A 15,978-nucleotide genomic window follows, 5' to 3' on the forward strand; every position below is an offset into this window, starting at 1 on the left:
CTTAAGGATTGTACTTATTGGAACACATTTTCAGTAGTAAAAAGAGCAACAAGTGCGATAGTACTATTGATTTTCTACCTTTGTATTACCAAAACATATTTTATTGACAAGTATTGCTTGTTTGTTAAGTGCTGAAGAGTTTGATGGGCCTAAACATTGGATTATCTAATTAATTGCCCTTTCAAACTTTCATCTTAGGCTGCGGTGATTACATTAAAGAGAGAAGTTTGAGGTTCTGTTGGAATTCACTCACCTTTTATGTGATAAACAAGAAACAAATATATTAATGGGTTCTTAATATACAAGGCTAACTTCAGATGCAATGTACTGTTCTGATTAGGTCTTCATCTCTGAATGTCCCGGTGGTGTGTACAGGAGCACTACTTTTATTTTCACAGCCTAATTTTGTTCCATGAATATTACAAAGTCTTTTTTCACACAGTTAAGCCCTGCCAGTTTAGAGTTGGCCCAGAGCCTCTTGATGCAGAAAGAGCTGCTGTTGTGTATTTTCAAAGAAATATTTTGTGTGCTTCTGATACTACTGTTTTCACAATGTGAATCCAATAGAAAATAGTATTTTTGAGAAGGAATTCATGTGTCAGCCTGAATTGAAATACAGATTGTGGCTGTTTAACCCTTTGTTGGTTGGCCCTACCCTCGGTGCTCATGTTTCCTTGGCTGCATTTCTTTTTCTTCTCTTGCCCCGCTTGCCGTCAAGCCCCCCAGCACTTGCCAGTGCTCACTGGATCCCCGGGAAGCCGAGCTTCCTCGGCTGGTGGGAGAGACCAGACCTTGGTGCTCACTGAGAGCCACAAGAGGGGCTTTCAGGTTTGCGCCCCTGGGGTATAAGATGCAAGGGTAGGTGGGCTGCCTGGGTTTGCCTATTTTGAGATCTCCAAAGCATCAGAGGACACAAGACAAATAAGTCTCAGTCTTGCCTAAAGCGTCCACTCATTCTGCACCTGCTAAATAGTAATCTCAGATAATGAGTAATTAAAATCTTAAGTGACCCTGAGCGTGGAATAAGTGTGTGGTTTTTCAGGGTGTTTCTGACATACATGTTTACGTAGTTGGATATTTTAAAAAACCCACATCTGTACCACCGGTGAGACCATAGCTGTAAGCATGGCGTGTGAGCAGATGGCTCTGCGAGGTGCTGGCTCAGCCAGGCTGGGGTGCTGATGCCTGCAGGGACCCCGGTGCTGGGGTGGTGCTGCATGGGAGGGTACTCTAGGGGAGGACTGGTAGTGGGGTGTGTAACATTAAATACTGTCAGAGATCCAGGAGTCTAGGACTTGGCCTTGGAAAATTTAATATGTGCCTGAGAAATGTGTGGTGCGTGCCTAGGCACCTGCGCCACGCTGCCGAAGCGTGTGTTTCGAGTAATAGTTCAAGTGCTAATCTGCGACAATAGCAAGTACCTTCTTGTTGTGTTGTTTCTGAAAAAGGAATCCTTTTTGCTTCATCTACAGCATAAGGCTTGAACTTTTAATTATATATATTGTGACAGCAATCACAAGGGTTTTAATTGCACGCTTCTGGTTGAATCAAAATGTTTGTGTTCTTTGTTGGAGTAGAGAGGGCTCTGTCAGTGGAATGGTTGCCTCTGCACACCGAGGCGCGGCCGTAAGGATGAGCCCATACAGCTGCGGGTGGATGTGATTCCCAGGCCGTCACCTGCCTCGGGCGGGGCGGGGGGGGGGGGCGGGGTGTGCTTTTACAAAAGTGCAATTATGCTCCTGTGCCATTGGAATGAAGTTTGTAGTCTTCCCATCACCGTTCCTGTGTGCAGAGTGGGCTGTGGCCATCCTGAAGAAGGAACAGTGGTGTGAGTGTGGGAGCCCGAAGCCCCGTGTGCCCAGCCGTGGGGCGGCGGGTGCTGGGTGTGGGGGTCCAGCTGTGCCTGCTGCCCAGCTCAGCACCTGGCCTTCCAGCGGCCTCCAGTGAGCCAGCGGAGAGAGCTGGGTGCTCTGGTGGGGTGATGTTCCTGTAAAGACTGTTTGTAAAGGCAGGGGAGTTGTGCCTCTTACTGTTCCCTGCCTGCTGCCGAGCCAGCTGGGTAGACATCCAACGTACAGCTTCCTTCAGGGAGTGTAAGTATCTCATTTTTAAAAAATTCCCATTAAAGACACATATTACCTTTTTTTTTTAATTCTGTTTTATTGGCTAGACAGCAATTAGAACACTTAAATTGTTGTGTTATTTAATACTGAGCAGCACGTGCTGAAGTCCCACCTGAGAAGACATTCCAGTGGTGTGCTTTCATGTTTTGGGTTGTCTGGAGGCGTTGAAGTGCCCTGAGGAAAGGGCATCGGGCACAGGTCCCCAGGGTGGCAGGTCTGCAGTTACGTTCCGTGCCGCCCCGAGTCCTCCCCGACGGGAGCCAGCCGCTGCACAAGAGCCTGGGTTTGCTGCTCAGGGGCATTTGGGACTGACACAATGATGGTCAGAAAACGAGTGCTAGAATAACAGAAGATGCAGGTGAAAATGAAGAGGCATTTCCACATAGCATTTAATTTTTGCTGACAGTAGTGGTCTCCCTTGTTTTTCCAAGAAGGGTTTCTAGAAGTCCATGTATGCTTGCATTTGTGTTTAGTTAAAAGTGTGTTCAGCAGCATCGTGGTGACAGGTGGTGAATCTTCTATGTTGCTGTTCTCTCCTGCTCTTGCTAGACTATCCATGGCCATAAAGGACCGATAACTGCAGTGGCTTTTGCTCCTGACGGCCGGTACCTCGCTACATACTCCAATTCTGACAGCCACCTCTCCTTCTGGCAGGTAAGGATACGCTCCCATCCTTCCGTCTGCAGGCACATCCTTAATGAACTCCCGTGTGGGATTTTCTTCTAACACCGTTCAGCGATTGTGTAAGATCTAAGGAAATGCTGGCAACAGGAGAGTCCCAGAAGTTAGGGCAGAAGCTAAAACCTCAAAGCAGTTTTGTCATTCACCAGCCCGATGCGCCGTGGGTCCCTCGCGCCGAAGGGAGCACACTGCTCTGCCGTCAGGGGTGGCTGGTGGGCTGAGGCTCGGTGCCCCCGGCCCCTCTCCGCTGTGTAGCTCTTCCCTCCCCACCCCTTCAGACCTGTGAAGGCAGCTTTGAGCAGCAGCATCCCTGTAAGACCGGATTTTTCTTGCTGGCATTTCTGTTTCAGCATCTCGTGCAGCTGTCCCTGGATGAGGGATGGGTACACATCGGTACATCGCTTCTGGGTAATCAGAGAACATTCTCAAATGATAAACCTTCATATCTGATGTTTAAAGTTGGGGTATGATACTGTTGTAATAGTTCAATTTCACACCCTAAAATGTCCACGGGATGAAATGTAGAGGCCGCAGGTGACCCAAGCTCGTTCTACACAGGCCAGGGCAGCGGCTGTGCAAAACTCTGAGGCCAAAGCCCCTGCACCCAGCTCCACTCTGTACCCGTGGGTGGTGGCAGCATGGGGACCCTGCGCTGGGCTCGGCTGCACCACGTGGAGAAATCCAGACTTTCCCTAACCATGCTGAAAGCTGAGACAGAAAGAATAGAGAAAGGGTCTGGAACGTGAGGAGAAACTGAGAGTCAGACCACCACTTTGTGAAGTGTCTAGAGGTTCATTTTCTTTAACCTAAGCAACCTTTTTCTTTGTAATCTCACATCGGTAGGAATACGTTTTGTCACTTGTAGGCTGATGCCTATTTTCCCCAGGCAGGTTTGGTTTGTGGGGTTTTTTTTTTACCTTCAAAAGGCTTTAGACTTAGAAAATACATTATTTGGAAGCAGCTGACTTGATCAAGCGATGTGTGCTATCAAAATCATTGAGTCTTACGGTAACGAGACTGTAAAACAGAGCTTGGTATGCCCATAAGTGCCAGTTACACTTTTTAATTAACTTCCACAATTTTCTGTGTCGTTCAGTAGTTCTGCAGGTGCCGTAAAAAATTCCTGAATTATTACCCATCACTATATCGTGTGCTTTCTGAGACAGTAAATGAGAGCAGCAAGAATCTTCATCCATCAGTTATGTTTATTCAATTTAAGTGCTCAGGGAAAATCTAGAAAGCAATCAAGCCAGATCTTTTAGAATTGGCAGGGGAAAAGAGTCAGGCACGAGTTTTAAATTGTGATCTGCCACACTCTTCCAGGTGTATAAATGTTCATGTTGAAGTGTTTTTTACATAAGGAGTTAAACATACCTACACATTTAGTTTTAAAATGTGACCTCGTGCACTAGTGATTTTTCCCTTCTGTGTTCTGTTTGGCACTATTATTAATGCAGGAAAATCAGTAACATTAGTCATCTTAAAAGGGTTATTACTCAAGATGATTTAAATTGTGAAAATGTCAGTGGTGCTTGCCTGCTCCCTGCTAGAGATGCCATGATTTACACTCTCTGACACCGCTCTGCTGCCGAGAAGAGCCAGGAAAAAGTAATGGCTTGTACTTTGTACTGATCAGAATTCAGGACGTGGCATCAGCAATAACGCGCCTTAAATGTCCCAGGATTTGCCAAGGTTCCATGGGGCATGTCTCGGGGATGGAAATCCTAGGGTTGCGACACATACGAGTAGGAAGGGGGTTAAGAGTAAAGCAGTGTTCCAGAAAGCATATGTAGGATTTTGTGTATCTCAGTGGGTTAGATTAGAGAATGTCATTTTTATAAACACGGAGCTAGACAGAACGCATCAGTGAGAACTGGCCTGCTTTCCAAGGGTGTAACTCAACAGATCTCTCCTGAACGGCTGCTTCGTCTACCAGACAATTAAAAACCCTCTTGCTGTTGGGTTTTTCCTGTTTGTACCTACCACCACGACTGCACTTTATGCGGTGTATCATCAGTGCTAGTGGTTTTTATGATTCTGATAGATAATATTCCAGCACAAAGATGTTCTTTCTGATTTTGTGGGTTTTCCTTAAATTCCGATTGTGTGTGCTTATGCTTAGTGCACCTTTCTGAGGTCCCGAAGGGAGCGCGGGATGGTGCCCGCTGAGCCTATCAGGTCCCTCACGCACAGCTGTGTGTCGTGGTCCTTCACCACCCAGACCACCCGGCACACTCCTGGACGCTCCACTGCCCTGCCAGCAAACACTGCCACTAAGGAAGTTTTAATTAAGCCTGGTTTGAGCCAGCACTGGTCCTGGGTATCGTGGGGATGCTGAAGTCTGGTAGGAGGTCTGGGTGCAAGTTGTGTGTGGTGACCCTCCCCAAAAGCGGCAGGCAGGGTGGGTCACCTGTGGGTGTCTTTGCAGATGAACACCTCTCTCCTGGGGAGCATCGGCATGCTGAACTCAGCGCCTCAGCTCCGCTGCATCAAAACCTACCAGGTGCCCCCAGTGCAGCCAGCCTCGCCGGGCTCCCACAACGCCCTCAGGCTGGCACGGCTCATCTGGACCTCCAACCGCAATGTCATCCTCATGGCTCACGATGGCAAGGAGCATCGCTTTATGGTCTAGGGTAAATCCCCCATGCTAGAAAGCTGTTCCTCATCATTCCCCCTCTCCCTTGTCTCTGGGCTCCTCACAAGGGGTGTCCTCAGCGGTGCCGGCGGACCGCGGTGGGCTCAGCCAGGCGGCTGCACTGACACCAGCTGGTTTTTCCTTGCAGCCGGGAGGAGGAAGGTGCCAGGAAGGTGCTCCCAGTGTGGCGCAGCAGAAGCAGTGACACTGTGATGGCACTCCTCGGCCAGACCCGCAGCAGCAGGAATCACACCAGGCTTTGCAGCTGGGCTGAGCCCGGCCCCTTCCTTGCTAGATGTTGAGTTCACGCAGCAGCCCTCATTAAACACATTTTTCCTTTGGAGACTCTTGCAGAATCTCAGTGTTTACCAAAAGGCTTGTGTTTACGTGTACTTTCTCCTAGTGACCACTGAATGATGGCAGGTGATGCATCCTAGAGCTAGGCACGTGTGTTTCTTGGTGCGGGGCTCATTGCCGCAGGGTGGGGAGGGATTGATTTTCGGGGCAGGGGGATGGCCTGTGTTCTGATCTGAAGGGGATGTTTCCTCATACAGAGTCTTGGTTTTTAAGAGAATTGGGAAGTGCTGCTGTGCCCAGTCACTGTTTGCTGTAGTCTGGAAGAAAGAATAGTCCACATGTAAATAAAAAAGAAGAAGAATCTCTTTAAGATGGAATAGCAAACTTGAAAAAAGGAGTATTTATATATAATGGTGTTTTTTGCTACCAATGCAGGTATTTATTTTGGAAAAAAAAAAAAAGACAAAAAAAAAAAAAAGAAAAAAAGCTTTTTCTTCCTAAAGCCACTCCTGTTTGTGCCAGGACGTGCGTGGCAGCGAGAGCGTGCACCCACGCTGTGCCACCCACACTTGTGTCGCAGCCACAGCCCTGCGGTGCCTTCACTGGGGGCCCAGGGGGAAGGACACAGGCCTTGGGGGGAGGCGGCACAAATGGCACTGGGGGGGAGCAATTCTGGCTGGAAAAATGATGAAAAGTGTGTAGAAGGTAAGTTATTTGAATGGATATATTGAAACACTTCCTTCAGTAGGAATATTCCTGTGGTAACATTAGCAGTGACTGTGTTTTCCTCTTCTTACATATCTAATTTTGTGAAATATTTAATGGTGTGGAAGTATGTTGGTTTATGCTCACAGTAAAGAAAAAATCTATAAAATACTATTTTATTTAAACATATTGATGTATATGTTTGTATAGCTTTTCCTTTGTCATTTTAGTCTGGAAAGCTCACAGAACTAAGAAGGCTGTCTTTACATAATGAAGTAAAAATGGTACTTATAGAATCTTCCCTTCCCCAAAATGGAATAAATGAATTTTAAAAATGGCTTCTAAATATAAAAAGCATTTATTTTATTTTATTTTTTAGGTGGTCTGTGTAGTACAGTGTACATGAAATTGAGATTTACAGTCCTGATGCTACATATCTGTTTGCTGTTTAAAAATAATTAAAAAAAATTAAAACCCAAGAAATTAAGACCATTAGGAATGTTTAACACAAACTGCTGTAAAGTTTTAATCTTTTCTCTGGTGGGAATGTAGTGTATAGTGGAGAACTCTGTAGTAGAATATCAGGGTCTTTTCTAAGTGAACTAATGCAATGTGCATGTACATTGTGTTTATACAGATATATATGTAACCTTGGAGATTAAAAAATAACAAAAAACACACAAAACAAAAAGAGGAGAGCGAGCAGAGACTTTCCATCCGTAGAATGAAATGCTGTAATTTTCAGTATAGGCTTATGAGGAGAGCGCTGTGTACCCGGTAGGCGTTCTCCCCCTGGTACCCCGGGATCCTGTCCGGTGGGTTGCGGCAGTCTCGCCTATGTATGTGTGTTTACTTTCAGAACAAAATGCAGGCCCAGCAGGAGTGTGGACCGTGTCCCTGCAGTGATTTCCTTTGTGGTATAGTGCACAAACATCTTGAATTATATATGCGTTAAAATGTTTGTTTCAAGCTAGAGGTGTAATGGATTTTCTCAAATGCAGAAGCGAGCCGGTAAATTTCCTCACAGTCCTGAGTGAGCTCACATAGCAAGAGCCAAGGCACTGGCAGCGAGGGGTCGGTGTGCTGAGGAGTCACACACCCCGGGCACACCAGCGCTGGTGGCGGGGCCGGCCTGGTCATGGGGCTGGCAAGGGGCCGGCAGCGATGCCTTCCCACTGCCCCAGCAAGTGCGCTTGGGCTACCTCCGCAGCCCAGTCCTGAACTGCCCAGCCTCGCACGCTCAGCACCGCAGTGAAGTGTGTATTGTCGTTCCAGTGTAAGCTTTTAGTGCTTTATTGATTTGTTAGCACTGTATTTGGACTTGTCCTTGTAAATGTAGAGATGTATGTGGCTTCATTGGCAGTTTACAAGCAAAAGATGACATGATGAGACACCTGTATGAAAATGTTGTGATGATTGAAGTCACCATGTACAGTGAATGGTTCAAGTGTCTGCCTCTCCAGCAGCTTCTCGACGAATCCACTCCCCATCCTCTGTATGTATTAAACTCCCCCGTGTAAATATGCTTGTGAAATAAAACTGAATTGTATTGAAGAGTGTCGGTTTCATGGCATCTGCCTGATGGTATGTAAGTAATTCCCTGCTGCTGATTTACTGGCCAGTAATGTGAGGTCTCGCCGATGTTTAAGAAACCTCTTCCTTTGCACTGGAGAATCAGCAGAGAGCAAGCAGGGGGAGTCACCATCAGAGGGGTGGGGGTCCTGGTAAAGGGACTGCAGCCTCTGTTACAACTGACGAAGGTAGGAAGGAGGGTGCTGGGAACGATGTTCTCTTAAGTCCCAAAACAACGTGTCCAGGCAAACAAGGGAATAGAAATCCTCCAGAAGTTCCCCACCACTGCCGTGTGCCAGACAATGCTCTTTCCTTGTCCTATGGTTTGCATTCCCCCAAACAAAATAATTGAAATAAATTAAACACTGAGATTCTTCTGAGCTGGTGTGCTGGATTACCACGGGTATTTGGTGTAACACTGCGTTTGGGTTGGAAGCTGCAATACATGTTATTTTTTTTAAATGGCAGATGGGTTTGCCTGCAGAGGAAGCCCCGTGCCATGGGGTGAGCCGGGGTGGCCAGAGCCGGGTCACGCGTGACCTAATTGCTCTTCAGAATGAAAAACCCACGAAGGAATTATGCAAAGCACCAGTCTGGGGAATGCACGAATGCGTTAAGGCGTCAGTGGCTGCGGTATTTCCTTACAGGTAAGGCAGCGGCTGGGTGGATGATGCGGCCTGCATGGTGCAGGAGGCACAGCCGGCAGCGCTGGGCGAACTCTCACCTCTCCCCTCCTCAACTGACAGGCAGAGCTCAGCCTTGAAAAATCAATACTTGGGAGCCAGGAGGGAAATATTTCCAACCCCTAACTAGAGAATGTATTTTGACAAGGCCAAGATAATCCAGGCTGCACAGGATAAGAGAAAAGAAGACTCATTTTTAAAGCTTGAGACTTCAAGGTGTTTTTGTGCAATGGTTTAGAGAGAGCATCAATGTACAAATACCAAAGGTCAAAAAGAAAATCCAGAAGAATTTCAAAAATTAGGCACGCTGGTTTTGCTGTTTACTTCACAAAATATAAACTGTTTGATCTGTGGAGAGAGATGGCCGAATGCAGGGAGCTCAGTGTTCGCTGCCGTCTCCTCATTGAATAGAAATGAAAATACACTCAAGCCTAGACTACACCTGAAGCAATTTACTTACACGAGGTATCTGCCTGTTTCCTGCTATATGTCTGCGTTCAAGGACACTGATTGGCTTTGGTTTGGCATGATTGCATTTTGATGCAAAAAGATCGATATTTCTTTCATTTATGCAGCATCATTTTTGATAATTAGCTCTCTGGCTGCATCCTGGGGTACTACGCAGAGTGGCCAGCAGCACTGTGGCCTCTCCTCCTCCTGCCTGAGCAAGTCTCCGTTGGCACTGAGCACTGGCAGTTTCTGCCGGCATGCTGGGCCTGAGGGAGCTACATGCCACCCACGCTGCCACCGGCGATTCTGCCATGCACAGTGCTGCCAGCACCTCCACATTGCGTGGGGCAAAGCCAGCGGCTGGGTGGCCCCCAGCCAGGGTCATAGCCCACCCCTTCCCAGCCGCAGCTCTGGCAAGGGGGGGATGGAGGGGGTCATCCTCCCGTGTGTGACACCGTGCTGTCTGCCAGCATCTGTCCACATCCTGGCGCTGGACATGAAACCACACCTTTGGCCAAGAGGCAATAAAAAATCACACTGAGGAATTCAGCATGCTGAACGCAATGCGGAGTAGTGTGAGCAATTAGGATGTCACGCTGGATTAATTTAGCACTGATCCAAGCAAGGAAACCACCCTGAAACGTTGTGTAAAGCTGAGCAACATCGGGCATAACCTTGGGAGCAGGAGGGAGGGCACAATGCTCACACCACAGCTGGGAGCACCAAGGACTGGCCGGGATGCCCATGGCAAGGTAAGGAGGGGCAGGGCAGCCACGTTCCGCGTTGGAGCGGGAGCAGCAGTGGCACCAGGGCCCGGAGGGGACATGGCTAGTGACAGAGCGGCTGTACTGGCGTTTGGGTGCTGGGCGGCACACGGGGGACAGATGGACAGACAGCTCCTGGCACAGAGGAGCAGAGGGAGAGGAAGGGGCAGATGAGATCAAATGGGAAGGTGCTCCTTTCTCCGGCTTGAAAGGGCATGCATTAAGGCTGAGGGAAGCGAGCCAACCTGAGGGAAGGTGATTGAGATACGGAGTGATGGACTTGTACATTATTAATTACATATGCATGATTGTCTCCGAACTGTCACACAATATTCTGCCTAAATTGGTGCAATGGAGATTGTCTGTCCACTAATTAGCGTTATTTGGAGTAAGATACTGGAAATGAAGGTCGCTTGAGGTTTATAGAAAAAAAACCTCTAGAGAAATTATACCAGGCACTTCCAATTTGCTGTTTTCAGTGGCATAAAGCAGGAGGGAGGGCCCCCCTGGTCTCCCGCGTCACAGCTCCTCGCCCAGGGGCTGGTGGGGACATTGCAGGTGACAATGTGGCTCCGCAGGCATCCTGCTTGTACCCCCTGTCTGGAGGAGCCCAGTCCCGCCGGCTGCACTCCGACTGCGGCAGCAGCCAGGTCGCATTCAAAGCGCGAGTGCCTGTTCAGTTGATGTCCTCCTCAAAACATGTCAATCATGACTAAACCAAAGCCATTTGGAAATGCAGACCACCAAGGTCAGTGTAAACTCCATCAAATGTATTGATCAGAGATTTTCTCTGAAGAGCAGGATGGTAGAATTGTCCATGGCACATGTCTTGCCGACCATCAGCATTCCTTGCAGCTGACTCAGGGCCCTGTCTGCCCGTAGCTCGCTCCCTCTGGCCCGGTGCTAAGGGTTGGGCACGAGCTCACCGGCTGCCTGGGGCATCCCCACACTGTCGCGCAGAGCCGAGCCCCCTAGGGTGCAGCCAGAGCTGGGGTGTCAGCATGGCTGGTGGTCTGTGGGTCCCTGGGATAGGCTCGCCTTGGGACCCCCTGACCGCCCAGCAGGGGTCTGCTTAGAGCAGGCCTGGGGGTGAGGGGTCCTGTCCCACCCGGAGGGACACGCTGCAAGGCACTGGGGCTGTTCCTGCTGCCCGCCCCTCACGTGCTGAGCGTGCCCCTTCAGCATGGGCAGGGCAAGGCTAGCATGCAGGATAGAAACCCTCCGGGCATCACCTCTGTTGGATTTCAAATAGTAATTTTTGTAGCCAAGTTACTTTTTCAAATTGATGAGTTGTATCCAAGGAAAGCAGCATACGTGGAAGGCCCTTAACTTGCTCAGCACTGTCTTTGCCTATTTCAAAGCCGACAGACCAGTAGCACGAATTGGAGAGGACCTGAAGGTGTTTTGTCCTCTGGGTGCCGCAGGAGCTTCCACGAGCAACCAGCATGCAGAACCCAACATTAAAGCTCTTCTCTGAGCTCCACACTGCGAGCTCCAGAAGCCACATGAGTTTCCTTCTCCCTTTAGAAAAGTGACCTCCAGCGGGTGGCAGCCCCTGCACCTCTCTGTTCCCAGCTCCCCGAAAGCTCGAGTGGCAGCTCCGCTCCCTCCCACTCCCCCCTGCACAGGGGCGGCAAGCGGGGCCACACGGGAGCTCAAGGGCACCAGGGCACATGCGGCCAGCCGAGATGGGCTGCTGCAGGGCTGCAGTCCCCAGATGCATTTCTGAGTTTTGCAAAATTGTTAGGATCCTTTGTGGGTTTTGTGGGACATTGGCTCCGCGAGACACTTGAGTAACTCAACTCATAAGCTAAACCTTGCAGATGGTGCTTTGTGCAGTCAAGGTCTTTGGGCGCGCGTGGAAGGAGCATGTACCTAACAGCATCTATGACACTGACTCATACCAGGGTCTCGGGCACAGCGTGTGGCGAGGGAGCTCAGAAGGTCCCAGCGCCAGGCAGGGACGTCACTCAGCATGCTTCCAGGGGGCTGGGGAGAAAGGAGCACAGGGGGTTTCTCCTGTGCTCCCACCGAGCTGTCGGGGCTGGGCCCGGCTTTAGCAAACACCAAAACTTTACCAGCAATAATGTTTTTGTCTGAACGAAAAATATCAGTAAAAATACGCGTCAGAGCCTCCAGTGTGATAAATAGAGACCTGATGGCAATAGTTGCCTGGAGTACTCTTTGAACAGGAGAGCTCATGGGGAACTTCCCTTTATCTCTGATGTCTGAAAATTAAAAATTAATCCTGTATAAAAAATTAAAAGGTGAAACTTTCTGCTGCAGCAGCATAGCTTTTTGAATGTTGATTTTGTTTTTAAAATGAAGGCTGAATGATATCTATGGGAAGATCATTGTTGGTTGTTACATTTAGAATATATGACTTTAATTGATTTTTTTTCTTTTAAATTGGAAACCTATTTGCAAAGGACTGAAATAGCTTAAAATGGGTTGTGGGTGTGGGGGTGCGTGTGTAGGTATTTATTTACTGAAGTAACTGACTTTAAACAGACATTTGTTCACTCCTGTAGAGCTACTGCCAATTTAGAATACAGTACAAGAAAACTGATGGTTTTATCATAAAAACAGTGGTGGAATCCGCACACCTTGCAAGTTTAAATTTGATTAATTAGGAAAAAGAACCTGAAACCAAATCCACCTTTCTGACCTCAAGGTATGCCTCCTGCCCCTCACTGTCCAGGCACATGTCCTGGCTCACCGCACTGGCAGCATCACCGCTCGGTGCCACCCTCCTGTGACCAGCCTCGTGGGACAGCCAAGGGGTGCCGGTGCCTTGGTGGCGCTGGCCACCAGGGAAGGCTGCGGCTCTTGTCGCCCCGCTGAGGCTGAGCCTTCCCCTGTGGGCACACAAACGTTGCGGGCAAGGCTGAGGGAATTCCAGCAGGAGGATTTCTCTTACAGGTTCATGCAGAGCCGAGGAGGGAGAAGCTGGCTGCAGTACGGCTTTTACCACCCTTCACGTTCTGGTCTTGCCTATTGCAAGTTAATTTAAAAAGACCCATCTCTTCATCTTCTGCATGGGCTGCAGCTTCAGCGGTGCCAGCAGCCAGGCTGGCCAGAAGGCTCCCGGCTCGGCTCTCTGCCTGGCACCGCTTACCAGCCCCCATCTGCAGACACAGCTGGTAAGAAGACTTTCAAGTGACAGAGCTCTCGGCATGTGGCAGTAGATCAGCCAGGCTGTGACTGCCGGAATACCCAAGGTCCCCTTCAAGGACCCATCAGGGCCTGACGCAATGTTATGGCATTTACACCTTCAGTATCTCAAAGACTTCTGGCTTTATTTTTTCTGTTACTCTCTAACAGACGACGTTCTTACGCCATGGTTTAGGTACGTGCTACCTGCGTTTCTCAGCTGAGACCTGGTGGCAATGCGAGGAATATGGCAACTGTGCGCAGGTACCCGGGGCCACAGAGGAACAGAGCCTTTGAGGGAGCATCCCACCCTGTCTGAAACGTGATGGGGGCTTTGTCCAAGAGCACAGCCACTGCCCCCACCATCGGACTGCCGATGCCACACTGCCCGAGGCGAAGAGATGACCAGAAGTCTCCCCGTATCTGGGGTTGCTGCCACTGCCGCTGCTGGCCGAGTTTGTGGAGGTGCATTTGATGGTTAATGAGTATTAAGGATAATGTTTTGCAGTGCTTGCTGCACCTGACTGCTTTTAGACTATATGTTACCAAATATTGTGTCACCTTATTAAATAGTGACACTGTAAAACCCAGCTGAGGCTCTGGGTCCAACCCCAGCCCTCATCCCCTTCCACTGAAGGCACTGGGGTGAGACCATTTATAAATTTATCCCAGATTCTAGTGGGAATGCTGCTTCTTTCATTCAGGTCTCATTAAAAAATTCTTCTCTAGCAGCCTGCAAGGACTGGGAGTAACAGCGAGCACTTGGGTCCAGTTTCATGGTCACCTCGGCCCAAGAATGCACCTGAGCAGCCACCCCATGATGTGTCATGCTGATTCTGAGTCACCTGGTGGCTGACAGGGTGGAGGCTCTGGGGGTGACATTTGGAGATGGGACCGTCAGTGCTGCTGCACCAGCTGCTTTGCAGTCAGCTGGCCACCCGGCCGTGTGGGTGGCTGGGCAAGAGGCTGTTTCCTACCTTTCTGAAAGATAATGTTGACCCATTTTTAATTGCCTTGTTACTCCAGGAGGATCTCAAAGGTGGCTTTTATGATATTTCAAGACAGAGGCTGTATGGTAATGAATTGCAATGAAATGCAAAAAGGTACAGAGCCAAACAGGAGCCTGCTCAGCAGTGCACAGCACTGCTGCAGAGTGACAAAAAATACTTATTTCTGCTTTAAGGACAGAGAAGGTATTAAGACAAGCTGCATATTCTCACCGTGTTTGCAGTTTAGCCAGAAAGTGGATTAAAATCCATTTTAGAGCAGTCACATATTTATTGAGGAAACAAATGCAACCATGGTTCTGCCAGCTTGCCCGACTGCCCAGCTCAAGGAGAAGGCAGGTGAGGGGAGGACGGGGAGCAGCATGAACCCTGGGAGCCAAAGACTCTGTGAGAGGGAACCAAACCATCACAGAATGACCACAACCCATGGGCAGCTGAGCTGGAGCCTTTGGAGTGAGCACCAGATGCTCCGGGGTCAAACCCAAACCCCACCACAGTCTGCCGGCCACGCAGAGCCATTTCTCTGGGCTCGCCGAGGTGTGTTTTCAAACCCGGGTGAGCAAACTGCTAGGCCTCCTGTTCGCTCTGCCAAAGAACTCCAGCCAGGCAAAGTAATTTCAGGAAGTCATTGTTTTTCTGGAAAACACTGTTCCCTGCAGCCAGGTTATTGAGATGGTCAATGTGACACTGGTGAAGAGCACTCACCAGTGACACCAAAGGCAGAGGCAAGAGCAGGACCGCCGGCACGGGGTGCTTGTGCCGGGCAGGTACGGGACTGGGAGCAGGTGTGATGCTCTGGGTTGGGGTGGGCACTGGGCAACAGGAGCCCTCAGCCTCCCCCGAATTTGGAGGGGATGCTTGGACTGCAGTGTGCCATGTAACAACGTGGGAATGGAGCTGATGGGCATTCACACATTTCATGTGGCTGGAACATTTTCAGGAGACAGAGGTTCCCCCTCAAGGAAAACCTTACCTAGTGCTTGCTCAAAAATACAAGGCATCATTGTCCCTCGCCAGGGGACATGGGGGTCTGAACCCAGGTGTCACATTCAGGTGAGCCTCTGGCCAGCATCTGGTTTCAGAAGGGCAGTGAAGGGCAAGGAGGTGGCTATGGGGGACCTCAAGCCCCCGCACAGGCTGCCCTGGCAGGCAGTGCTGTCTCCATCCCTGGAGATGCGCCAGACCCAACTGGCCATGGCCTTGAGCAACCGGCTGTCCCTTTCACAGAGTTGACACTGGGTGGCCCTGGTGCTGGGTTTTGGGGCAGCTGGCCCTCAGGAAAGAGTGTCTGACAGTGCCTGGGGAGCTGGGATGGGCAAGGTAAAGGTAGGCTACAGAAGGACATGAGGCAGCTTCTGGATGAAGACGTGCTTTGTTCCGCGGGTGATCATTCGAGGTGGTGACTCAAGAGGAGCCATCGCTGACACGAAAGCAGTGTGTAAACGTTAGGCAGCGCAGCCACAGGAGAGGGCAGGTGAGGGCTCCATGGCTGGGTAGCAGGAGGGCAGGAGCTGCCACAGGAGCCCAGGCAGTGGCTGTCATGGAGGGGTCAAGCTGCAGATTGGATCTCAAGTTGACGGTCACCTCTGACCTCCCCCAGGTCCTCCACCGCTGGTCATCCATCTTGCAGCCACTTTCCAGCAGCCCCTTCTCCGTTCCTGCAGCTCGCAAGCATTCACCATCGATCTCATTGATTAAAATCTGCATCTGCCCCGCAGTGAAGGAAACAATCAGCATACCCAGGGACTGCAGGCTGGGGTTTTCTTTCCCCTCCTGGGGTGTTTGTCAAGAACAGATCCATTTTCTGCCCAGAGACTGCATCTGAAGAAAATTTGTTTGGGGGTGTGAACGGTATGGTACATTGGGGGGTCTCAGTCACTCGAGGGGCTGAGAAGAGGCAGAGTGCCA

The 15,978-nt window shown here is 49.7% G+C and overlaps 1 protein-coding gene across 4 annotated transcripts in view; it reads left to right on the forward strand.

The window, feature by feature from the left end:
- WDR7 (WD repeat domain 7) overlaps positions 1–7,995 on the forward strand; it is a 143,212-nt gene extending 135,217 nt beyond the window's left edge. For all 4 annotated transcript variants that reach the window (XM_056325607.1, XM_056325606.1, XM_056325604.1 and 1 more), the window contains 3 exons: positions 2,673–2,777; positions 5,233–5,437; positions 5,588–7,995. In XM_056325607.1, coding sequence (XP_056181582.1) covers positions 2,673–2,777; positions 5,233–5,436 — 309 coding nt within the window. In that variant the 3' untranslated portion in view covers position 5,437; positions 5,588–7,995. The remainder of the gene's footprint in view (positions 1–2,672; positions 2,778–5,232; positions 5,438–5,587) is intronic.
- Positions 7,996–15,978: the final 7,983 nt, after the last annotated feature.

Source organism: Falco biarmicus, chromosome Z, assembly GCF_023638135.1.
Source record: "Falco biarmicus isolate bFalBia1 chromosome Z, bFalBia1.pri, whole genome shotgun sequence".
Lineage (NCBI taxonomy): Eukaryota > Metazoa > Chordata > Aves > Falconiformes > Falconidae > Falco > Falco biarmicus.